Source organism: Furipterus horrens, unplaced genomic scaffold, assembly GCF_987537825.1.
Source record: "Furipterus horrens unplaced genomic scaffold, mFurHor1.1.pri manual_scaffold_5, whole genome shotgun sequence".
NCBI classification, from domain to species: domain Eukaryota; kingdom Metazoa; phylum Chordata; class Mammalia; order Chiroptera; family Furipteridae; genus Furipterus; species Furipterus horrens.
Window position 1 is genome coordinate 135,522,595 of NW_028327175.1, and position 26,211 is coordinate 135,548,805.

Genomic DNA, 26,211 nt, shown 5'->3' on the forward strand with positions numbered 1-26,211 from the left:
GGCGGGCAAGCATAATTATGGTTATTTCTACCATTGAGGATTAAAGCTCAGTCAGGGACAAAGTTATGCTGGTCTGGGTTCCATGATTTAGACTAGGGAGGCAAACTCTTTGGGCTCTCTGGGAAGCCTGAAGGGAGCCGGTGGAATGAACCGTAAGTGACATGCCGCTACGCGGTGTGACTTTATGTAGAAAGAAGACTGTGAGCTAAATTTAATAGTAAGAACTTCTCGGTTGCCACTTTGTAAATACTCTTCTGGGTAGCTCTCTCTGGGTGAACACAGAAAACGAAACCTTGCAATTTGGAGAATGACTTTTAAATTCGACAGTTTTGTAATTCTAAGATTTACACATCGGCATTCAATTTGAGCGTAGGCTGCTAATATCTGATTTGAATCTAAAAATCGGTGCACCCTGAAGGGTTAATCAAAACTAGAAACTACAACTCCTGGCAGATCTCCCGGCTAGGTCTCCGCCCCGCCCCAGCCCATCTACGTTCAGCCAGGGCGACCAATGACGGTTAGTGATTTGAATAGACCAATAATATAAGATAACTGTTTGGCTTGAGAAGGGGCGGTCAAGTTATCCAATCGTAAGGAAGAGGGGAATCACCTTAGCCAATTCAAAGGCTTCGGGGCGGGGCCTAGCGTAGGGGCGGTGAAAGAAGTTTGCTGACTAAGATGGCGACTGAGGTGCAGAGCGAAGGGGAGGTGCCAGCTTGTGAATCGGGTCGGAGGTGAGCCGAGTTTTTGGTCCAGCTGCCTAGGAAACGAGGCCCTGGACTGATCGTACTGGCGCCTTTCCCTTGAGTCATAGTGACCTAACGGAGCTGGGCTCTGTGCCTTCATCCCACGATGTTTCGCGCCCTGGCGTCCGCTGGGACTGAGGCGCGGTGGTCCCGCCCGGTGCTGGGCTCTAGTTGGGCTCCCGCTTGGCCCTGCTGATGCCCGTTGGAGGTCCATCCGCGGCATTGGCTGCAAACTGACCAGTCGGTGGTGGCAGCGCCGCTTGCCTGCCGCTGCGCGGGGACTCATCTTGATGGGGAGGAATCTCAAGCCCAGAGCTGTTGAGTGAATTCCCCAACGTCACACAGTGTTAGGAGAGCGCTCTATCAGTACCTTTTGCTGGGCTCAAAGCCACTGTATGTGGTTAAGTCAGAGCAAAGGTTTGGGTGTCAGTTAGAAATGGGTTTGAATCGTCAGGGCAAAGTTTTAAAGAAAAATTTGTTTTATTGTGGTAAGAATACTTAACAAGAGATCTATCCACTTAGCGAATTTTTAAGTATTGTTGACAGTAGATTCAGTTGTATAGCAAATCTCAAGAGCTTATTCATCTTTGTTTAACTGCAACTTTATGTCTGTTAGTAAATCCCCATTTCCCAGTCTTTCCAGCTCCTGGCAACCACCATTCCACGATTTAATTCTATGACTTGAACTATTTTAGATACATCGTATAAATAGTATCATGTAGTATTTGTCTTTCTGTAATTCACTTATTTAGTATGATGTCTTCATACATGCAGAATTTTCTTCTTTTTAAAAGCTGAGTAATATTTCATTCTATGTATTCACTATCTTTTGCTTATCCATTCATCTGTCTGGCAACCACCATTCCACGATTTAATTCTATGACTTGAACTGTTTTAGATACATCGTATAAATAGTATCATGTAGTATTTGTCTTTCTGTAATTCACTTATTTAGTATGATGTCTTCATACATGCAGAATTTTCTTCTTTTTAAAAGCTGAGTAATATTTCATTCTATGTATTCACTATCTTTTGCTTATCCATTCATCTGTCCTTGGACATTTAGGCTGTTTCTACATCTTCGCTAGGTTTTTTTAAAAATCGATTAATTAATTATTTTAGGGAGAAGGGAAGGGAGGGAGAAAGAGAGGGAGAGAAACATCAGTGTGAGAAACATCGATTGGTTGCCTCTTATATGCACCCCAACTAGGGACCTGGCCCACAACCCAGGCATGTACCCTGACCTGAAACAAGGATGACCTTTTGCTTTGCAGGATGATGCTCAACCAACTGAGCCACATGGGCTAGGGCTTAGTTACTTACTCTATCTATCTATCTATCTATCTATCTATCTATCTATCTATCTGTTTTTAGAGAGAGTGTCCAGGAGAGAGAGGAGAGAAACTCGATGTGTGAAACATTAATTGGCTGGCTGGCAATTGAACTGGTGAACTTTTGCTTTTTGGTTCATTGTGCAGCCAACTAAGCCATGTTGGTCAGGGCTTGGCTATCGTTAATTGTGCCAAAGTGAACATGGGAATACTAATATCCATTCAAGATCCTGATTTTAATGCTTTTGGGTAAATACCCAGAAGTGGGATTGCTGGACCATATGGTGGTTCTATTTTTAATTTTTTGAGGAACTCCCATACTATTTCCCATAGCACCAACATCATTTTTTCATTCCCACCAACAGTGTACACAAGTTCCAATTTCTCCACACTGTCACTAACACTTGTCTTTTTTCCCCTTTTTTGATAATAGTATCTTGACAGGTGTGACGTGATATCTATTCAGCATTGTGATCAATAGCAAGCCACTTCTATTCAGCATAGTACTGGAAATCCTAGCCAGAACAATCAGGCAAGAAAAAAACAAAGGCATTTAAATTGGAAAGGAATAAATAAAATTGTCTCTGTTTGCAGATATGTTCTTATAGATAGAAAATCCTAAAAATTTTAACAAAAACTTGTTATAAGTAGTAAACCAATTTAGTAAAGTTGCAGTATGCAAATTAACATACAAAAACCAGTTGCTTTTCTATACACAAACAATGGACTATCTGAAAAAGAAATGAGGAAAACAGTCCCATTTACAATAGCAACAAAAAGAATAGAATACTCAGGCCAAATTTTAAACCCGAGTTTCATATTTTTCATCTGTAAATGGAAGTAATGATGTCAAATCCAGAAAATGTCAGGATTAAATTAGACAATTCTTTTAAAGCTCTTAGCATTGAGCCTTGCAGGTAACCACTTGATAGATTTTCTGTTTCCTAGAACAACTAAAGAACAGGTTAGAGGGTCTGCAGTTTAGGAAATCATTACTTTCTTTCTACAGAGCATTCTCTCCTAAGCAAGCACACCAAAATTCAGCATTTCTGAGAAAGAATATTCATCTGGGCTTGGCCCAGCCTTGAAACCTTATTTGTCTTAATTGATTACATATATATTAGAATTCAATAGAACAGCGATTTTCAGCCTTTTTCATCTCATGGCACACATAAACTAATTACTAAAATTCTGGTGGCACACCAAAACATATATTTTTTGCTGATCTGACAAAAAATTGGTGTAATTTTGATTGACTTACAAAAAAAGATTTAGTAACCACCTACCCTTTTTGCTCCAAAGTGACTTTTTTTTTTAGAGAGAGGAAAGGAGGGAGGGAGAGAGAGAGAAACACCGATTTATTGTTCCACTAAGTTATGCATTATGCATTCATTGGTTGATACTTGTATGTGGCCTGACTGGAGATCAAACCTGAAACCTTGGTGTATTGGGTGATGCTCTAACTAACTGAGCTACCTAGTCAGACCTAAATTCAGGTGCCTACATTTGTACATAAGGATTTCTGGTACCAAGAATTAACTAATGAGACAACCTTATTATGTGACATGAACAATAAGATGCAACTCCATTATATGACCTATATATGTATGGTTCAAGACAGGGCAGTCACACCAAATGGCTATTGTTGTGTTGGCTGTTGTCATTTTTTTATTTGACAATCTAAGGGAAAAGAGGTCAGTGCCCCTGACTTAATAGTCAAGTATTACATGTTTTAAAAATTCTTGTGTGTGCCCTGGCTGGTGTGGCTCAGTGGATTGAGTGCCGCCGGCCTGCGAGCAGAGAGGTCTCTGGTTTGATTTCTGGTCAGGGCGCATGCCTGTGTTGTGGACCAGATCCCCAACTGGGAGTGTATCTCTTGCACCTCTATGTTTCTCTCTCTTTCTCCCTTCCTTCCCTTCTCTCAAATAAATAAATAAATAAAATATTTAAAAAAAAATTCTTGCAGCACAGTTGATCACTGCAGTAGGGTGATCTTATTTACATTGTGTCAGTGTAAATTGGTTAACTCTTTAGTTTGATGTCTCTTGGTGCTGGTTATACTGAATAGGCAATTCCAAGTCTTGGGAAGCTGGGTTTATGAGTGGGCACCAAGCTACTTTCCTAGCTGGGATAGGAGTGGTTGAATGTGTTATTAAGAATTTTAACCCTGGCTGGTGTGGCTCAGTGGATTGAGTGCTGGCCTGTTGACTGATAGGTTGCTGGTTTGAATTCCGGTCAGGGCACATGCCTGGGTTGCGGGCCAGGTCCCCAGTTGGGGGCATGTGAGAGGAAACCAATCGATGTATCTTCGCACATTGATGTTTCTCTCCCTTTCTTTCTCCTCCTTTCTTCTCTCTCTAAAAATAAATAAAACCTTAAAAACATAATTTTATAGGGAAGAATTTTCTGCTTTTGGAGCTGCCTATAAATGGTTGACCATTTTTAGCCCAGAAACCGTAGAAGGGATCAATAAATTTGATTAGATCATCCCTCATCCTGCTATAAAATCTTAAATTGTGATGAAAACCTGAAAAATTTTATTCTGTAGCAGAAATAGTTTGAATTTCTTTAAAGGATGTTGTCAACTGAATTAAATTTTGGTGATAGTATTAGTTACATGGTCAATAGGTATTCACAGAATCTTACCTGAACCTGAAACCATTTTATCAATTCCATATTGTAAAAGACAAGTTAGGTTTCTGTAAGGCTTTTTGAGAGCAGGACACATGTATGTTATTACTCATATTCCCAACCTAGCTTTCTGTAGGTGGTCATTAATGAATGAATAATAGTCTGTCACTTCTAAGATACAAAATATTTCTTTGAGGTGATAAATACTCTACAAATTCTTGTTTGCCCTTCAGATATTAACCTTTCTGATGTTCTGTTGATGGTGTGGCCCCTTGTATTCCATAAAGAAGAGGAAAGACTTGTCTGATTTGTGCAGATAATACATATTTGCATTTTTAAAATTAAAATGTAGTTGACATACAATTTTATATTAGTTTCAGGTATATAACATAGTAATTCGACATTTATATTCCTTACCATGTGATCACCACAATAAGTCTAGTAATCGTGTTACCTTACAAGTTATTATGATAATATTGACTGTGATGTACATTCATATTTGCATGTTGAATATGTGATCATTCTTTAAAACTGTCCAGCTTTCTATTTCCTCATAATTATTTTAAGCCTGTTCCTAATAAGTAGAGATGCTTTAAGTTGTTTCAATCAAAGACTTAAGAAAAAATGGCTCTGTCTATAAAGACTTCCAGGTTATATTTTGACCTGTTGGTGATAAACACCCCCTTCCCTCTATTTCTGACCTTTATCAGCTAGAATGATGTTTTAAAAGTTAACTCCATTTATTATACCTTCAAGTTACTCTTAAGTGGCTTATACTAACGCGAAATCTACATATAGAAGCTATTCACTCTACCAATAGTAGAAAAAAATAATGAGTATTAACAGTCAAAGAGAGAAAAAAAACTAAAGAAGGAAAAAAAAGTAAAGAAACCTCCCCACAAAATTGGCAGTGGGAAAATACAGCTCAGTGTTTTTCCAATCTAAAAGAGACTTAAAAAGAAAGTGCTATTTTTAGATGAAGAGGGGAAATTGATAACGAAGAGTCACACAACCTTTTAACCTCAATTTTTACTGGGGAAAAACCCCACTGTGAATCAGAAAAAGCAAACAGGAACATAAAGGGGTGGCGGGAGGCAAAGCAAGTTGTGGTAGTTACAGCATTTGTGAAAATTTGATGACGTTAGTATGCCAGAGGTGTCCAAGTCTTGGGGCCCAAGCCTGCTCCTGGAACTTAAGAGCAGCAGGAAGCTTTGGTGAAGACTGCAGGATGCTTGCATCCCATTTTGGAAATGTTTTTGGAGGATAAGGAAGGTTCCTGAAGATGGGGAAAGGGTCCTGTATCTTACTAATTTAATTTACATATACCTTAGAATATGGAATATTGGTGACTAAATATAGGACTTCCTGAAGACTTTTTAATTATATTATTCTTTCTCTAATAAGACAGCAATGTGATAGATAGATGGAACCTTTGTTGATCTTAGGAAGCCATGTCCTCACATGAACAAGTTAAGTGGAAAATATGGTTTAAATATCTGAATTCAGTTTTTTATTTCTGCTGTCAAATTCCATCTGATGGGTCTTTCTTGAATCTGAATCTTTATTTTACATTTTAATCAATTATCTGGTTTAGAGAATTTGATCACTGTATTTGTAGATAAGGCTAGTCTTGGTGGAAAGGGTGGAGAAGAAAATAGAATTATAAAATTAATCTGCATAAACTGGTAAGTGGCTCACCTTTCTTTGCTTCTAACTTTTGGTCGTAGCGCCAATATCACCTGATAGGATGAAATTGTCTTGAAATTAATGACACCCACATATCCTTTTTTCAGAGGGTGAAATGTATTTAGAACTAAATGAATCAGATACTGAAAAAAGCGGGAAAAATAATGACTTTAAAGAAACCGCCACAAGAGACAACTGAAAAAAACAAAAAAAGGTAAAGGTAAAAGGTTGCCTTTTGGTTGTGTGGAATATCTTCAGAGAGTGGCGATCTTTTCTTGTTTTATTTTTTTAAAAAGATTTTTATTTATTTATTTTTAGAGAAAAGGGAAGGGAGGGAAAAAGAGAGGGAGAGAAACATAAATGAGTGGTTGAGTCTTGCACGCCCCCAACCGGGGACCTGGCCCGCAACCCAGTCATGTGCCCTGACTGGGAATCGAACCACCAAACCTTTGGTTTGTAGGCCTGCTTTCAATCCACTGAGCCATACAAAACAGTTGTGGCTGTTTTATTTTTTAAAAATATTTTATTTATTTATTTTTAGAGAGAGGAGAAGCGAGGGAGAAACAGAGGGAGAGAAACATTGATGTGAGAGAGAATCATCTATCGGTTGCCTCTTATATGTACCCTGACTGGGGACCGAATCCACAACCCAGGCCTGTGCCCTGACTGGGAATTGAACTGGCAACCTTTTGCTTTGTGTAATGATGCCCAACCAATCGAGCCACATTGGTCAGGGCTTTTCTTGTTGTAATTGGAAGTCTAGAACCATTGTGTCTGTTAGAGGGGTTTGGGGAGGCTGACTCCATTCGGGCTCATAAGAAGCCAATTGATAAATGCAAATTTGGTAATTTGCATGAAGAATATACCAGCTATGTATGCCACATTGCTAGCACATTTTATCCTTGGGAGAGACACATTGCATTTGATTAGATTATTATTATTTTTAAATCAGCACTTTAAATACCTTACAATTTTATTTGTCAATTATACCTTAATAAACTGGGGTGAAAAGAATCGGCTGTAATTCTTAGGAGTGAGATAGAATGTGCAAGGAAGAGGTCCCCTAGGGTAGAGATCTAGACCTTGTTGGAGAAGGCATGGCCATAGTTCCCTGAATGGTGAAAAAGTTGCTGTGATGGAACTTGTTGGAAATTTATATTATGAAATCTGCTAGAAATCCGCTTTTTAGGGTACTGGGGAAAGTTGTTTACAGGGAGGAGCCTTGGGAAGCTACTGCCTTGTGGGTGCTGCTGACTGTTACATACTGCAGAAGTCTGTCACTGGAGAAGCTGCCCCCGCTGCCAGGGCTGGGTGCTGGAGAAGCCGTGCATACTGCGGGAGCTTGCCTGGGGGCATACTCTGGGACCGGACAGGAAAGGCCCTTCCTCCTGCAATGGCTCTTCAGTGTCCTTTATTATAATGCTTAATATTGTGCCAGCTGGAAAAGGAAATCTATTTAAAGGCTCTTAATTCCATTTTTGCAGAGTAAGCAATGACGGATAAGAGGGAATAAATTGATAACTAGTGCATATGGAGAATCATCTTATCTCCATGTTCAAAGCTTCCCTTTCTGTAGCACTCCCTAAATCTAATTATAGAAAAGTATGAGGTAACGTGTAAGATCTTAATGAATGAGGAGGGACAGAAACAAACAGAGGACAAGAAAGTAATTTGTGGTTAAATTTGCACTGAGACAGTTATTTACATGAAAGCTTGTAAAAATCTATATGCATCAACTACTCCCTACCTTGGCCCCAACAATCAGTAAAGTCCACGACCCCAACTCCTTTATCCACCATAATTAAAGATTTTTCCCTTATATAACCCAGCCTCTGGAAACCACTGGGGAGTCAGGTCTTTGAGCACTAGCTTACCTATGACTCTGGGCTTTGTGCCATTTCCTCAACCAATAAGCCTATACTTTCTTGGTTGGGGGGGAAAAAAAAAGTCTAGCCCTGGCTGGTGTAGTTCAGTGGGTTGAGCATTGTTCCAAAAACTTACAGGTCGCTGGCTCAATTCCTGGTCAGGGCACAGTCCCGAGTTGTGGGTTCAGTCCCTAGTCAGGGCACATGTGAGAGGCAACTGATTGATGTTTCTCCCTCACATTAATGTTTCTCTCCCTCTCTTTCTCCGTCTCTTCCCCTCTCTCTAAAAATAAATAAATAAAATCCTTTTAAAAAGTCTGTATGCATGCCGCATGGAATGACAGTCTTCTATAACATTGAACCTGAAGCAAGACTGTTAAATTAACAACTATTTATATTTTATTATTTTGAGGCATGCTGATGTTTAAGATATATAGTATTACCTTATTGATCCCTGCAGTTTCTAACTTGCAAAGATTTTGGAGGATATGTTGTTTATTGATAATTTTCCAGCAACTATATGTCTTTGAGAAAGCTGCTTTGACATTTCACATTTCCCTGTTTTCCTACATAGGGTTACTGATGTGTAGTTATATGAAGTTTTAGAAATTTGTGTTTGTAATGATCTTGATACATATATATGTGTATATATACATGTATATACATATATATAATTTTTAAAGAGTTATTTCACTTCTGCTTAGGCCTGGGTATTTATTGCACATGAATCTTTTGAACAAGGGTAGTTTTTAATTGTAATTATCAGAGTAATATTCTCTTATTCATTTAGATTTAATAGCACCAGCTATTTGGCATAACATAGCATTAAACTTGGAAGTTTTATTTTTATTTTTTAAAAAGAATATTTGAATAACGTGAACAATGAAAATAGCTGAAATAAGTTGAGCTGAAGAACTAAAGGCTGCTTGCAGTGTATCCCATGATTGGTGCATCTGGCTAAACTGAACTTCACATTTGTAAGAGAAACCAAGACTGGTTTATGAAAAGCTAAGAAGCATTTGAATAATGGTGTGGAAGGGAGAAGCACAAGAGATAAGACAAAAATTAACAAAGGAAAATGTAGAGAAGAGTGGGTGATTTTCTAGCAGAGGCTGTCAGGTACAGCCACAGGGTGAGGCTTTGGAGGCAGTGGTGATCTTGAGACTAGCGAGAGGTGAGACTGTGCCAAGAAGGCAGTAGCGAGGCAGAATAACCAAGATGACCAACCACTCTGCTCTCTGAAGGGGAAGATGGGGAAAAAAGGGCTCAGGTTCCTATCAGAGGCAGTTAAAAACTATATTTTATTTATTTTTAGAGAGAGGGGAAGGGAGGGAGAAAGAGAAGGAGAGAGACATCGATCCGTTACCTCTCGCACATCCCCAATGGAGGACCTGGCAATCCAGGCATGTGCCCTGACCAGGAATCGAACCAGTGACTTTGTGGGATGATGCATAACCCACTGGAGCCACACCAGTCAGGGCAGAGGCAATTTTATATATTTATATTTGTTAGGATTCTTTCAGTTGTATGTGACAGAGACTTAAACTAGCTTAAGTAAAAAGAGACATTATTGATTGGCTCAAGAAACTGAAAAGTACACTCCTGGCTGGTGTGGCTCAGTGGATTGAGCGCTGGTCTGAGAACCAAATAGTCGCTGGTTTGATTCCCAGTCAGGGCACATGACTGGGTTGAGGGCCAGGTCCCCAGATGGAGGTGCACGAGAGGCAGCCATGCATTGATGTTTCTCTCCTTCTTTTTCTCCCTCCCTTCTCTTCTCTCTAAAAATAAGTAAATGATAAAGATACATAAATAAAAAAATTTTAAAAAAAAGAAAGAAACTGAAAAGTCCAGAGGCTAGATCAAGCACAGTTTAATCAGGGTTGTGAGGTATCTGCTCACGGCCCTCTTAGACCTGATTTCCTCTGTAGTTTCTTCATAAGAAGTCAGGTTCTTCACAAAAGGTGGCAGTAATGGACCACCAACAGCTTCAGTCATACATTTCACTAGTTAGTTAAGCAATCTTGGCTTCTAACAAGAGTTTTGGAATTGAGTCCTTTTGTCCTGGTTTGGCTGGTGGGCTTCTGCCTCAATCAATGAGGAGAACAGAATGTTTTGATTAGTTACACCTGGGTCATATGCTCATACTTGCTGTCCAGGGAGAAGCATCAACTCACCAAACCACATAGATTGAAAGAAGGAAAGAGATTAGTGCTCAAAGGAAAGTAGGGGTGCTGTCACCAGAGGAAGGGGGAATAGCACAAACAGCAGATGTCCACCACTATCTCCGTAACTCTCCTGGGCACTTCCCTTTGTTTAAGGTTTGTCGTGAAAGGGCTCTCCACTAATATGTGGAGAAACCATTTTATATTTCTTAAAAATAAACAAAAAAGTCCCTTATTTAATTATATTATTTTTCACTGTCCAAACTTGACTCATTTTTAAGACTTAGCTCAAATCTCAACTTTTGTATAGGGTGAAAGATACTCTCCTACTTCTGAATTCTTAGAGCTTTTATTGTCTGTACAATGCATTTAAGAAATTAAAGTAAAAAATTATTGACTTTAGAGAGAGAGAAGGACGAGAGAGAGAAACAGATTTGTCATTCCATTTACTTATGTATCCATTGGTTGATTTTTCTATGTGCACTGACCGGGAATTGGACCCACACCTTTGATGTATCGAATGACGCTCTGACAGCTATCTGGCCAGGGCCTTTAAAATTTTTTTAAAAGTTGATTTTAGAGAGAAAGTGAGGGAAGGAGAGAGAGAGAGAGAGAGAGAGAGAGAGAGACATACAGATAGACAGACATGGATTTATTGTTCCACTTATTTATGTATCCATTGGTTGCTTCTCGTATGTGCTCTCACTGGGAATCAAACCCACCACTTTAGCATGTTGGGAGGATGCTCTAACTAACTGAGCTACTGGGCCAGGGCAGATGAAAACATAATAAATAACAATATCAGTTACTAAATATAGGTGATTTGTCAAGCTGAGCTATTGCCTGAAAGCTAGACACCAATTTTTGTTATGCAAGAGTGAAACAGAACCACAGAAGAAGGAAAATTCAAGCTTCTGCTAGCTGAGTTTAGTTATGCTGTAGTATTAACCCTTGAGCTTTTGAAGAATTAATACATAATTAAAATATTGTTTATATTCACAAGTATGAAAATGAGATGTTTTCCTTAAAGGCATATAGATTGGTTTCAAATAAAGCTAATTAAGTTTAGGCTTTATTTATTTTTTGCTTACTAAAATAGTGTATTACATAGCATAAAACTAATTTCTTGTCACTCAGTAAGATTACAAAATATGACAGTGATCTTAGCCAATCTATAACAGATAAACTTTCCCCTAGTTCAATAGAAAATGTTGTCCAACATACCACATAAAGCTACATTCACTTCAAAAAGGTTCCTGATTATATGATCCCAATTTTTTTGTTCTTTTCATTTTTTACCATAGAAAATTAAAATGAGTTGGTTCATCTTTGTCCAAGTTTCTGAAATGTGTTGTAATAAAAAAGTATAACAGTATTTTATATGCGTTAAAATAATATGTTATTAGGCCCTGGGTGGTGTGGCTCAGTGGATTGAGGCACCAGCCTGTGAACCAAAGGGTTGCTGGTTCGATTCCCAGTCAGGGCACATGCCTGGTTGCAGGTCAGGTCAGGTCCCCATTTGGGGGCGCATGAGAGGCAACCACACATTGATGTTTCTCTCCCTCTCTTTCTCCTTCCCTTCCCTTCTCTAAAAATAAATAAACTCTTTAAAAATAAAATAAAATAAGATGAAATGAAATGATGAAATGAAATGTTGTCCGATTAGAGATAAAGGGTCTCAGCCAGGTTCTATCAATATAATAAAAAGAGAATAAAATAATGAATACAAAATAGAAATTACATAGTTCTTAATATTAAATTTATAATTGCATGTCACTATAATGACTACATTTGCTATAGTGCTTTAGTTATTCCTTTGGGGAGGAGAGAACCTCATTATTTAGAAACTGTAACTGAAGGATGACATTGGGATTATATATATAATGAAAAGTTCTTCACTTGTTTTATTTTCATACTGAACACAATTACAAAAGTAAAACCAAGTAAGTAGTAACAATGAAATTAAAGAAAAACTCACCAAAGAAACTAAGAAATAGGGGAAGATCAGAAAACAAGGAAATGTACAGCAATATAACTTAGTAGCATGTTACTCAACATTATCATTATATACTTTTTTCTAAAAAAATCCTTTATACTTTAGTCAGAGATCACTACATGCACAATATAACAAGCACTTTGAAGTATGGCTAGCTTTTATATACTTAATGTCTATTTATCATTTTAAAGTTTTCTGAATTGTAGAATCCCTCCAATCTCTCCATCGGCTTAAATAATAATATTTTTTCATTCAAGTTACAAGGTCTACTTTTTTTCCCTCTTGGTAAGGTCATTTTGTGGCAGCTCTCCTTGTGGCCAAACTCTCCTCAAGAAGATGGTGTTCAGTCTGCTTTAATTGTTAGAATGACCCCAAGCAAGAGATGGATTGTTTTTTTAATCCGTGCTTTTCATTAAATAAACATGGTTTTTAAATATTAAAAAGAAGTCCACCATTGTGAAACATACACTTACATCATTGTGTTAACAATTTTCATTGAAAATTGAATCAGGGGTATGTGTGTTAAAATTGTACAGAGGATAAATCTAAATTTTATTAAAGCATAAACATTTAAACTAACAGTAGATTCTTTTTAGGTGTTGAGAAATAAAAGTTTTGAAAGAAATTGGAGTATTTAAATTTAAGCTGTACTCTGGTACAGTGCATGTGAAGGGCTGTCTCCCGGACCACCCGGCTGACCGAGGAATGATTAAGAGACTTATGGTCAAGATGGAGGTATAGGTAAATATGCTTCACTTCCACACACAAAACTGCAACAAAAATTACAACTGAACTACAAAACAAACATCACTCAGATTTGTCAGAAAATTGAGCTGTATGGAAGTGTGACAACCAAGGATTTAAAGAAGCCACATTCATCCAGACAGGTGCCTTTTCTACAATAGGCCACGCTACTAAGATGGAGTCAAAGCAGCTCTACCTAATACACAGAAACAAACACAGGGAGGCTGCCAAATTGAGGAGACAAAGAAATAAGGCCCAAATGAAAGAACAAAACAAAACTCCAGGAAAAGAACTAAATGAAATGGAGATAAGCAACCTATCAGATGGAGAGTTCAAAGCACTGGTTATCAGGATGCTCAGAGAAATCATTGGGTATTGCAACAGCATAACAAAGACCAGGCAGAAATGAAGGTTCATTAAATGAAATACAGAAAAATCCACAGGGAACCAACAGTGGAGGGGATGATGCTGAGATTCAAATCAACGATTTGGAACAAATGGAAGAAATAAACATTCGACCAGAACAGAATGAAGAAACAAGAATTAAAAAAAAAAAAAAGAGAGAATAAGAAGTCTCAGGGACATCTCCAAAATTGCCAACATTCAAATCATAGGGGTGACAGAAGAAGATGATAAGCAAGAAATTGAAAACTTAATTGGAAAAATAATGAAAGCAAACTTCCCTAATTTGGTGAAGGAAATAGACAATACAACCCAGGAAGCACAGAGAGTCCCAAACGAGCTAGACCCAAAGAGGACCACACCTAGACACATCATAATTAAAATGCCAAAGGTTAAAGATAAAGAGAGAATCTTAAAAGCAGCAAGAGAAAAGAGAGTTATCTACAAAGGAGTTTTCATAAGACTGTCAGCTGATTTCTCAAAAGAAACTTTGCTGGCTGGAAGGAACGGGCAAGAAGTGTTCAAAGTGATGAAAAGCAAGGACCTACAACCAAGATTACTCTATCCAGCAAATCTATCATTTAGAATGGAAGAGCACCAAAGTACTTCCCAGATAAGAAAAAACTAAAGTAGTTCATCACCACCAAGCCATTTTTATATGAAATGTTTAGGGAACTATTTTAGAAAAAGAAGATCGAAACTGAATTAAAATGTCAGCAAATGCACAACTATCAATAACTGAATCCAGATAACCAACTAAGCAAACAAGCAGAACAAGAACAGAATCATAGCTATGAAGATCATCTGGAGGGTTATCAGCTAGGGGTGGGGGAAGGGGACAGTGTGGGAAATGGTGCAGGGATCAAGAAGTGCAAGTTGGTAGGTACAAAATAGACAGGGGGATATTAAGAACAGTACAGGAAATGGAGTAGCCAAAGAATTTATATGCATGACCCAGAGACATGAAATAAAGGAGGGGATTGCTGGAGGGAATGGGGGTACCAGTGGAAAAATTGGGACAGCTGTAATAGCAAATCAATAAAATATATTTAAAAAAACTTAATTTCAAAATTTTATAATTTACATACCATAAAATCTCATATATTAGAATTTATCTTTTCAATAGTATATCATCTCAACGGTTGGTGTCATTCAGAGTGCTAAGTGGGAAAGTGTATGTATTCTGTTTACCCAAGGTGGTAGTTGCTTAAGATTTACTGCAAGGAAAAAAGTCTCATAATCACTTCCACTTTCAGAGGAGTTTGGCAAATGCCTAAAGATCTCTTTAAAATACTGATGGTTAAAAGGTTAATATATGCAAATCTAACAAAACAAAAATTGTTTGCAACCTTATTTTTAAACTCATCTTACTGGGCCTCTTAGATGTCATATGCTAATTGCACCTGGAATTGGCCATTTGTAGTCTTGAAAATAGAGGTAGTGGAAAAAACAGAATCTTGTAGTGCTTGGTGGGTTTTAACTTTTGGAAGCCAGAGACTTACTTTGGTCTCTTGTCCCTATACCTTTACAATTTCTTAAAATTACAAAGCATTCAATAGATCGTGGTTAGTTTGATATTAATGACACATGAGTGACTTTGATTTCTTGTTTGTCTCAGAAAAGTAATTAATCTTAAGCTAGTCAATGAAGAGACCTGTGATTAGGTTGATAGAATGTTGACCGAGGTATAGAATCTCTTAAGAATTTTCAGTATGCAAACTTGTGTAAATGTGAACCAGTCATGTGCCAGAGCAAAAGCATTTACTGTCTCTTGGATAGTATCACTCTGAACTTTGGAACAAGTGGAGTTAGTAGTAGTCTTTTGAAACACTTTGAGTTTTAATTGCCTGAGGCTCATGGTGTTTAAAGTCTGTAGAAAAGAGATTTTCCTGAAGCTTTGACTACTTTTTGTGAGAGATAAATAGCTTTTTAAAAAACCCTCACTGAGGATATGTTTATTGATTTTAGAGAGAGAGGAAGGGAGAGAGGGAAACATTGATGTGAGAGAGAAACGTCAGTTGGTTGCCTTCCTTATGCGCCCTGACCAGGGGGTTGATCCTACAACTTAGGTATGTGCCCTGACCAGAACTGAACCTGCAACTTTGGTGCATGAAACAATGCTCCAACTAGCTGAGCCACTCGGCCAGGGCAAAGGGTGAACAGCTTTTACATATAGATAATAAGGCACTGTATTGTCAGCAAAGCATCTTATAGAATTCGCTCCAAATAAATAGGGAATTTTGATGTTACTTTTCTCATACAAGTAAACTACCTGTTGCACACCACCTGTAAGCAGCAACAGAATTATAGTCGTCCCTTGGTATCTGAGGATTGGTTCCTCCTCCCCATACCAAAATCCATGGGTGTGCAAGTCCCATATATAAAATGGTGTAGTATTTGAATATAACCTACTCAGTCTTCCTGTATACTTTAAATTATGTCTAGATTACTTACAATACCTAATGTAATGTAAATACTTGTTATGCTCTATTGTTTGGGAAATAATGGCAAGAACAGAAGTCTGTATATGTTCAGTACAGATGCGACCACCAGTAGCCCTAACTATTGATATATAATACACATCAGCAACAATGTAACATGTTTTGAATGTATTTTGTTCCCTCAACAAGCAGATATGGAGGGGTTACTGACTGTAAAACTGATTCTTGTGACACCCAAAAGAATAAATATTGACAAGTAAATGTATATCAGTAAATTCGTGTTATTGATACTCTGAGGGAGAGTAATTGGCCTTTTTGATTGAGAGCATTACATTGTTATTCCATAGGGCAAAATCTCAAGTCAGGTTTGGAAAAATGTTAAGGTTAAGAGATAAGCAATCAACAATTCTTTTGCTCTTATGAAAGTGGCCAGAGGTGACTTCTGAAAAATGGTTTGCTTTTTATTTGACCCAGAAAACCCCACAAAATCATGCAAATCAAGAGGTTCAAATCTTCATGTTCACTTTAAGAACAATTGTGAAACTGCCCAGGCCATCAAAGGTATGCATATTTGAAAAGCCACCAAGTGCCTGAAGGTTGTCACTTTACAGAAGCAGTGTGTGTGATTCTGTCTTTACAATGGTGGAGTTGGTAGACGTGCTCAGGCCAAACAATGGGTCTGGACACAGGGTCAGTGACCTAAAAAGAGTGCTCAATTTTTGCTGTACATGCTTGAAAATGGAAAGAGTAATGTTGAACTTACGGGTTTAGATGTAGATCTCTCTGGTCATTGAGCACATCCAGGTGAACAAAGTTCCCAAGATGTGGTGCAGGACTTACAGAGCTCATGGGTGGGTTAATCCCCTGCCATGCTGAGAGGATCTTACTGAAAAAGAGAAGATTGTCCTAAACCAGAAGAGGAGGCTGCACAGAGGAAAAAGATATCCCAGAAGAAACAAAAACTTATGGCCCAGGAGTAAATTCAGCATAAAATAAATACTAATAAAAGTAAAAGCAGAATGTTGGTTGTCCTTAGTAAATATATTTCAAATGATGATACAAGTTTTCTTCTGGATAGAATTAAAAACTTATTATTCTGTTTGCCTTCTGTCATTAATTTTGGTTCATAGACATATTTTGAAAAAAAAAATTCTTTCATCTCTAAAGAGTTTTCTAATTTAATTCAGATCAAGTTACTCTAATACTTTGAAATTATTGTGTAGTTCAAATTGAGACCAAATATAATGGCCAAATATATTTTTGCAGTCTATTAGAATCTACATTAAAGATAGATTCATAATATAAAACTTTGGACAGCTACTCATAAGGGCAGACCTTAGGATGTAAATGTTTCAAAATTTTATCTAAGAAATTGGATATTGTTCCCTGAAATCTTATGGTTCTACTTACTTATCAACTTTGAACTGTTTTTGTCATTAAAAGAAAACACCGAAACCCTGCCAGCGTAGTCACATAGGGTCTGCTTTATTCTTTCTCTTTATGCACAACTTTTATGATACCAGGATAAATTTAATACGTACAAAAGGAAAGAATAATAGCTTCTTGCTTAATACTTGTATGTGTTCCTGTCTAACAAAGGGACACATTTAAAGCCATGTTTCAGAGCCATGTTTCAGAGGGTTGAAAATCAGTGAGAGAGTGCATACTTCTCTCAGGGTGGTAAGTTAGGTTTAGACAACTTTAAATATAGCTCATATTTTGATAGATGTTGCCAAGGTTGTGGTTCTTGGAGAACAAATAAAGTTAAGCAATTCACTAGGGAGGAAACTTTTCGTTTTGTGGGTATGCAGTTTGAGTAGTAGTCAGCCAAAAGATACATCTGCAGGATACAGGTTTTTTTCCCTTGGATTTTCAGATTCATGGCTTCAACATGCCTCAAAAGCACATGCATTTCATTTTTCTGTAATTGATTTTTTAGCTGTGGGTTCTGTTTCTTGTTCTTTCACTAGGCGTATCATCTTTCACGTAGGGTTCCATCTAGTGGTAAAAGTAAGCATTGCATACTATAAATAGAAAAATTATCGTTTTTGAGGGGTAGGTCTTGCCTTTATCACTCTTTGGGATATTTGCCTAGTGTATGTATTTAAATATTGAAGCCATTTCCTATCTCTGTGCCTACATACCTAATGTAATTCTCCTGGTTCTGCCTATCTAGGTAATTAACTTTGAGTATATACTTTGATTTTTACATTGAGTTATAGCAAAATTTAGGTCAAAACTACTTGGTTTCTTTAATTTGTCATGAAAGATGTTGATTATACATATGGATATATAGAATAATACCAACACTTTTCCTATCACTTAGCTTCAACAGATCTTAACATTTGCCACATTTACTTCAAATGAACCCCTTTCCTTTCCCCATTGCTCAGTGATTATCACACGAACAATTCTAGCACTCTAGAAACTCCTCTCATGTTCTCACACCTCCTCTTAAGCACTAACCCCCAAAGGTAACCATTATACTAACATTTATGGTAAATGAATCTTTGTTTCTCTTTATAATTTTCCCACTTAAGCAGGTATCTCTAAATACTATCGTTTTGTCTGTTTTTAAAAATTGATATAAATGGCATCATATAGTAAATAGTTTCTGTGTATGTGTGACTTCTGCTCATTATTATATGTGAGAATCGTCCATAATGGTGCATATAATTGCAATTTGTCCTTTTTCATTGCCGTAAGATATGTCATTATACATGTCACAATTTTTAAAAACGTTCTGCTGGACATTTTGCTTATAATTTTGGCTTTTTAGAAGTTAATGTTTTAGTGAAAATTCTTGTGATTTTTGGTGGCTGCACATGTTAGGCATGGAACAGAATTGCTGGATCATAGAGATACACTGTTGTTTAACTTTAGTAGACAAGACCAGTTTTCCAAAATTTATAGCCCCATGTATCAGTATAAAAGCATTACTATTACTCTTTTTAAACCTTGGTAATGCCAATTTCTTCAATTTTAGCCATTCTGTTAAATAATAGTATGTCATTGTTTTTTGATTTGCATTTCCCTGATGACTGATATTAAGTAGTTTTTTCCATGAATATATTGGCCATTTGGCTATTCTTTTTATGAGGTTTTTTTTGAAATCTCATGCTAGTTTTTCATGTTGGGTCATTGTTTTTTTCTTACTGATTAGTAGGGATTCTTAATATAATCAGTATATGGCCCCCCCTTTCTTTGGCTCTGTATAGGTGTGATTTCCCATTCTCTGTGGCTTGCTTTTTCACTTTCTTAATGATGTCTTCTGATGAATACAAGTTCTTATTTTAATAAAGTGAAATGTATTAATGTTTTTCTTTATGGTTAATCTTTTTGTATTATCTAAAAATTAATTAACTACCTTAAGTTTAAGAATACATTCTTCTCTGTTACCTTCTAGTAGGTTTATCGTTTTGCTATTCACCTTTAGACTTACAATTTACTTGGAATTGATCTTCGTGTGTAGTGTGAGATTGGTGCCAATTTTCTTTTCTTTTCTCCCATCTGATAAAATGGTTATCCATTTCTCACTGATTGGCAGTGCCACTTTTATCCTGAATCTAGTAAAGAAGGTAGAAAAAAGGAAGTAAAAAAGATAGGAGTAGAAATTAATGAAATAAGCAGCAAACGTAATAGAGGGATTCAACAAAACCTTGACAAAGCAAATAATATTGATAAACCTTTAATAAGATTCATACATTAAAAAAGAGAAATGACAAATTACCAATATCAGGGACAAAGAGGAGGACATCACTGTGGAACCTAGACACATTAAAAAGTTCCTAAGCCCTGGCTGGTGTGGCTCAGTGGATTGAGCGCTGGCCTGCAAACTAAAGGGTCGCTGGTTTGATTTCTAGTCAGAGCACATGCCGGGGTTGTGGGCCAGGTCCCCAGTTGGGGGGTCTGTGAGAGGCAACCACATATTGTTGTTTCTCTCCCTCTCTCCCTCCCTTACCCTCTCTCTAAAAATAAATAAAATCTTAAAAAAAAAGTTTCTAAGAGGATATTACAAACAAGCCTATGTCAATAAAGTTTGAAAATTTATGTGAAATAGACAAATTCCTAGAAATACACAACTTACCAAGATTAATGCAAGAAATAGAAAATTTGACTAGCCCGATAACAAAAAATAAATTGAATATATAATTAAAAACCTTCTCACAAAGAAAACTCTAGGTCTACAGGGTTTCATTAGCCAATTTGAACAAACATTTAAATAAAAACAAGAACATAATGACAAGAAAAATTAATGATTTAGGAAAACATGTAATTGAGTTGACAAACATAATATCTGAGTGGAAAAATTAACTGGATGAACTTAATAGTAGATTAGAGACTGGACAATAGAAGATTAATGAACTTGAAGATATAGCAAAGGAAATGGAAACTAAAATACGGAGGGGAAAAAGCTGAAAAATAAATAGAACCTCAGTTACCTGTGTGATAATTGGGCTTACTCAGAAACAGAGGAAGACAAATAAAAAGAAAAAAAGAATGATTAAATTTTCTCTAAATTATTATTTTTTAATCTTATTTTTATTGTTGACACTATTATGGATACCCCTATTCCTTCTCGCCCCCCACTGCTTTGCCTACTTCCAGCCTGCCCTCGCCCCCCTTCCCTTTGACAGCTGTCAGTCTGTTCCATGTATCCACGCCTTTGTTTCTATTTTGTTCATCAGTTTATTTTGTCCGTCAGTTTATTTTGTTCATTAGATTTCACATATAAGGGAGGTCATATGGTATTTGTTTTCTCTGACTGCCTTATTTCACCTAGCATAAAGCCAGTCAGAGTTGAGTGTATTTTTAAATAAATTTTAGGCATACTGATTAATTCTGAATGCCAATCCTTTTAAATGCATGACAAATTTTTTCCAGTTTATAGTTATCTCTTATTATTACTTTTAAAGTTTGAAATTTGTTTTTTATTTATTATGAATGGATATGTTCACATGAATAAAAAATCCTGAAAGTACAAAAGAGTGTACAGTGAAGTGTCTCTCCCACGCCTTTCATGCAATTCCTCTCTCCAGAGGCATGACTTCATTTTTCAAAAACTTTGTTTATAATGTCATATGCTTATAGAAATTTTAAATTTTAATATAGTTAAATGCATCAGTCTTTTATTTGTGGATTGTACTCTTTTTATCTTATTTAAGGAAGCTTTCCTCTGCCTCATTAATTTATTTTTCTGTACTTTTTTTCTAAACTTTTTAAAGATTGGCTTTTCATATTTAGGTCTTTTTCTGTCTGGAATTTATTTTTGTGTGTGTATGATGTGAGGTAGGGGTCACTTTTCCCTCCATTTTATAAAACAACTTGTCCTTATACTTCTACATTATGTGATTGTTTTATCTAATACAACTTTCAGTGTGATGGGAGATTGCTGTTGAATTTCATTTATGTGTTGGCAAGTACAATTAACTGGTCCAGTTTTTAATTCTTGTTTTGTTCCTTCTTGCAGATGAGTGCTTAGAGTCCTAATAAGTACTGCCTTTCAGGCCCTATAATGTGCCCTTGTGTCCTGTAACATGCCTGGAATTTGTGTAGGTTGTACTGGGGCAGGGAAAGGAGGTTCTTTTGTCACAACAAACAAGGAGAAAGCTTTTTCCCTGTCTCCTCCATTTACCAATGCCTCATCAGAAGCTTTCAGCTCTTATGTAAGAAATTTATTTTTCTTGAACTTGAGCAGACTTTGAGTTTGTTTTAAAATAAGATAGTGCAGAGGAGGAAGTTGTATTTGCTTAAATATAGTATTTTTTCTTTATTCCTAGAAACCTCTTAAATTCTTAGCTATGCTTCTGGATATTCTCAGCTTTATATTGTGGGATCAGATATTCTGTAGAAAGGGATTAGCAGGCTTTGTGGTATGGGGATAATTTAAAAACATTACCTATACTATATCTGTTTTTCCATCTCTCACCTTCCATTTTCCTTTTTTATGCTCAGAAAGAGTGAGAAAGAGGGGGAAAAATTAAGTTAACAAAATTAAGGTGCGGCAAAGAAGAGTGAATGATCACGGTAAGGAAGGGGAGAAGAAGTGAAAGGGAAAAGAAACTGAGATTGCTTGTTTCTTGTGTATTAGAACTCCCAAGGTGTCTTTTTCTTGTATTTTTTGTGAATAGGTAGGGGCAGCATTGAATTCATTTATTCTTGGACCTGTTCTACCTGTTTAGGAAGGAGCGGACTTGGGGACGATGGCCAGGTAGAGGGGATTCTGTTGAGAAGCAGTGTACAGTAGTTGGGGCGTTGTTCTTCCAGCTCCTTTCTCGCTTGTGTATTTGATCAGTTTAGTGCCATAGGGTCAGCTGTCATGTAAGTTTTGGACTCTTAACTGAATCTTGCTCAGGATAGTAATAAAAATCTGGAGCTTATATGTGAGTATGTGTTTATATTTTAGGAATATAATGGATGCTATTTCTATACATTTATATGTTAGAACTAATTTGATCTGAAATCTGTTTTTCAGAATTAAAAGGGATGTGAAATCCATAAAATGACAGTTTAAACCAGTGAATTACAAGACTCTTCAGGGCTAACACATTTCATGATTTTCTGGCACTCTCAATAGAGCAGTAATTTTTCATTGACCGTGATTATAAACAATAGTTTTATGTTGACTTTTGATTTTTGACTGATATAAGCTTACATTAAAAAAAGGCATTGTGAACAGTTTAGGATAAAGTTGCCTTTGATTTTAATTGGTTTATATTATTATCATTGGTATCTTTAAATTTATACAGGAAAAATAACCTACCTTAGTGTGCAAAAAGGTTGAGGAGACAAGCATTTTAAATTCTCTTTCTTTAATAAGTTTTTGGCTTGAGAACACATTCATAATTTTTAATTTTTGTGTCAATTCTTATTATATACTATCATTTTAGAGAAAAAAAGGAATTTAGTAGCTACCAACTGAAGATTTGGGCTGTTGATTAAAATGATGTAATAATTTTTCAAGGAAGTAGAGATGAACTTTGAAGTTTACCCATGCTTTGTTTTCATTATACCGTTATTAAAAATTATTCATGAAGTGTTGGCAAAGTGTTATAGATCAGTTATGTTTAACATTTAGAGGAGTCATTTTCCTTGGAACTGTGCTTTGGTGCCTAGGTGTTGTGGAAAACTTTTAAGTTGTGATCGTTTTTATTGTGGGAATGTTTGTATGAGTCAGGTGAGTTTCGACCTTGCCTGACAGGTGTGATTGATTACTTGTCCTTTCTGGCTTCTGTTATATCTACTCATCAGTTATATAATAGATTACTGTTTATATAATAAGGATTAGAACATGCCATTCGAGATAATTGGTAATGGGTACAAACAAGTGGTGATGGGTCTGCTAAAGCAGATGGAATAACACAGTTCTTATATGTAACATATTAGAAGTAAGAGGTACAGTAGTTTGGCATTAGGAAACAAAGAGCAGGGAAGGAATTATTTCTGAGAGTCAAAGGACCTTTGCTAGGATTATAACCCAAGTAATGTAGGAGTGGAAAACCAGAGAAGATCAGGGGCCAACAGAACATATCTGCTGAGTATTAGCGATAGAAGAGTGAAATTAGAAGTAAAACACTATAGACTTTTTCAAGTGCCTTAGGGAGAAGACTCTGTCTGAGAAATGGTTGGACTTAGATGATGGGCAAGAGGCATCCAGAATTGAAGGATTTTCAAATAAAACCTAATTCTGGATCTGGGCAAAGGCTGAATTAATATCTATATTTTACATGCCTGTGCCTTAGTGAAGGCTTTTTGGTTATGAGGAACAGAATTTTAAGAGTACCTGGCTCAATTAAAGAAAGTTGATTATAAGGAAATACCTGTCTGTGTAGGGACCCAGGAACCAAAGAACCCTATGGGTAATTGTCTTCAAAATGTCTGCTACACTATTAGATTTAGTTTTAGCTCTTAACTGGTATCATGCTTACTGTCACATGGTTCCTTTGGTGTTTGAGACCAGCTGAACATGGCGCTCTCAACAGTTGATCAGTTTATGGGAAATACTATCTCGTGTTGGCTGTATTCCCAAGAAGGCCTGAATTAGATGATTACCCACTGCTGTGTTAGGGGAACAGCTGCAGGTCTCATGTTTTACAAATATTTAACAGTGATAATTCAGGGCTTCACTGTTTTAATAAGGAAATATGGTCTGTGTGACTTCCAATTCTAATATGTTATTAGATTTGGGAGGCTGTAAGGGTCTGTATCTTTCTACGTTATATCCCTGAAATTAAGAGGCAAATTCAGGTCATATAATAGAGGTTATCTGGTGTCTTTTCTTTAAACTAAATTCCTATGTATCTAGGTACGTATCACTTAAACAGCAACAAGTCCAAATTGCCTTCTTTTGTGCAGTGAACAGATTAAGAATAAGGTTTTCCAAAAGACCAATGTGTAGATGAACTCACAGAAAGAGTGAATAATTATATGGTTGAGAGGACATGAGAAACACATAAAGATGATCCCTCCAAAGATTCTTCTGTTTCGTATTTTTCAGTGATGCCGTCTGCAATTTTGTTATCTGCAATGACTCTTCCCTTCGAGGTCAGCCCATTATCTTCAATCCTGACTTTTTTGTGGAAAAACTCCGGCATGAGAAACCTGAGGTCTTCACTGAGTTGGTGGTCAGCAATATCACAAGGCTCATTGATTTACCTGGAACTGAGCTGGCTCAGCTGATGGGAGAAGTGGACCTTAAGTTGCCTGGTGGGGCTGGTGCAGCGACAGGATTCTTCCGCTCTCTAATGTCTCTCAAGCGAAAGGGTAGGAGAAGAGTCTGGGAAGGGTGTACGTGTCTCAGTTGCTTCCCGGGCTTCATGCTTCACATCTGCATGCACGTTGAGGAGTTGCTAATACTGTAAAGCAATTTTGGTCATTTTTTTTTTCATTTTCATAAGTAGTAAAACAATAAAAATTATAAAAACACTCTAGATAAACTAAAGCAAATATATATTAGCCCCTGAGAGGTGACATATTAGTTTTGATATTTATCACGGGCGTCTTGATTTTCATGCCCTATTCATACTGTACTAAAATAATATTTAAAAAAACAAAGTTACACAGCTAGAGGTACAGTAAAGACAATTTGAGCTTTTTTTTTTTTTTTTTTTTTTTTTACTTACTGCAGTAGTTAATTCTCAAATGTTTTCATTCCATGGAATGCTTTGAAAAGGCAAATACCTATGAATCATCCAAAAGAAGTCTTCCCAGAAAATAGTTTGTAGTGCTGCTTTTGATAAGATATTAAAGAGGTATTATTTTATTTAATTTTATTAAATATAAGAAAATCATTAAGGTAGCAAAAAGTTTAAACATTATAAGAGATCAGACCCTGTACCAACTCTAGTGGATAATCTGTCTTGCTTTGATAGTTATGACTCTTAAGTTCTATTATTTGTTTCTTTTTAAATATCAATATTTTAGGTATTGTTACTTAAATAAGAAGATGGTCTTTGCCTTCAAGGAACCTACAATCTAATATTAAACTTGAAGAATTGACTGAGAGTTGTTTTGATTGCATTTTCTGGTGCACTTCCACCTCTAAGATTTTTGTTTACTGACCTTGTGCAATCATTTGCTGAACTGTAACATAGGATGCTGAGCTGGTTTTCAGTATGCTGATTTTGTACTATTTGTGGAAAATGTAGTCCTGTCCTATCGTGTTTTTTGCTTGTTTGTTTGTTTTTTTAGAAAAAGGAGTAATATTTGGATCCCCACTGACAGAGGAAGGCATTGCCCAGATATACCAGCTAATTGAATATCTACACAAAAGTAAGACTACTTGTAATTTTGTTGTTCTTTGTTAGTGAAGAATTGTCAGTTTTTTCCTGAGAGCTCACGTCCTTGACATAGTATGTGCCAATTAACCATCAACAAAGACACTAATCAGTGATACTTTCAGGTGGCATGTTTCTAAATATATTCTCTTTTAAATTTTATTTCATGTATTGATTTATTTTTATTCTCAAAGATGTGTATAAATTAGATAGTGTCTATGAAATACATCTTCCCCTTGACTCAGAGAGACATTTTTTCCAGAAGAATACATTGGCCCTAGAGAATCGTAATACATACTCAAGGGAGCATGATTTATCACCAAAGATACTTTCATCTTTAGAATTCTATGATTAAAATACACTCTTCACTTAATTCCCATTTTCTTTTTTAGTAGTCCTGCTGGTCATGTCATTGCTCTAAGTGCTTGGCA

At 36.6% G+C, this 26,211-nt stretch overlaps 1 protein-coding gene across 1 annotated transcript in view; it reads left to right on the plus strand.

Annotated features, from left to right (window-relative positions):
• Positions 1 to 666: 666 nt before the first annotated feature.
• Positions 667 to 26,211, plus strand: part of ARHGAP19 (Rho GTPase activating protein 19) — a 54,600-nt gene continuing 29,055 nt past the window's right edge. Inside the window, 3 exon segments of the mRNA XM_090277905.1 lie at positions 667 to 734; positions 24,502 to 24,767; positions 25,695 to 25,775. Coding sequence (XP_090134031.1) covers positions 679 to 734; positions 24,502 to 24,767; positions 25,695 to 25,775 — 403 coding nt within the window. The 5' untranslated portion in view covers positions 667 to 678.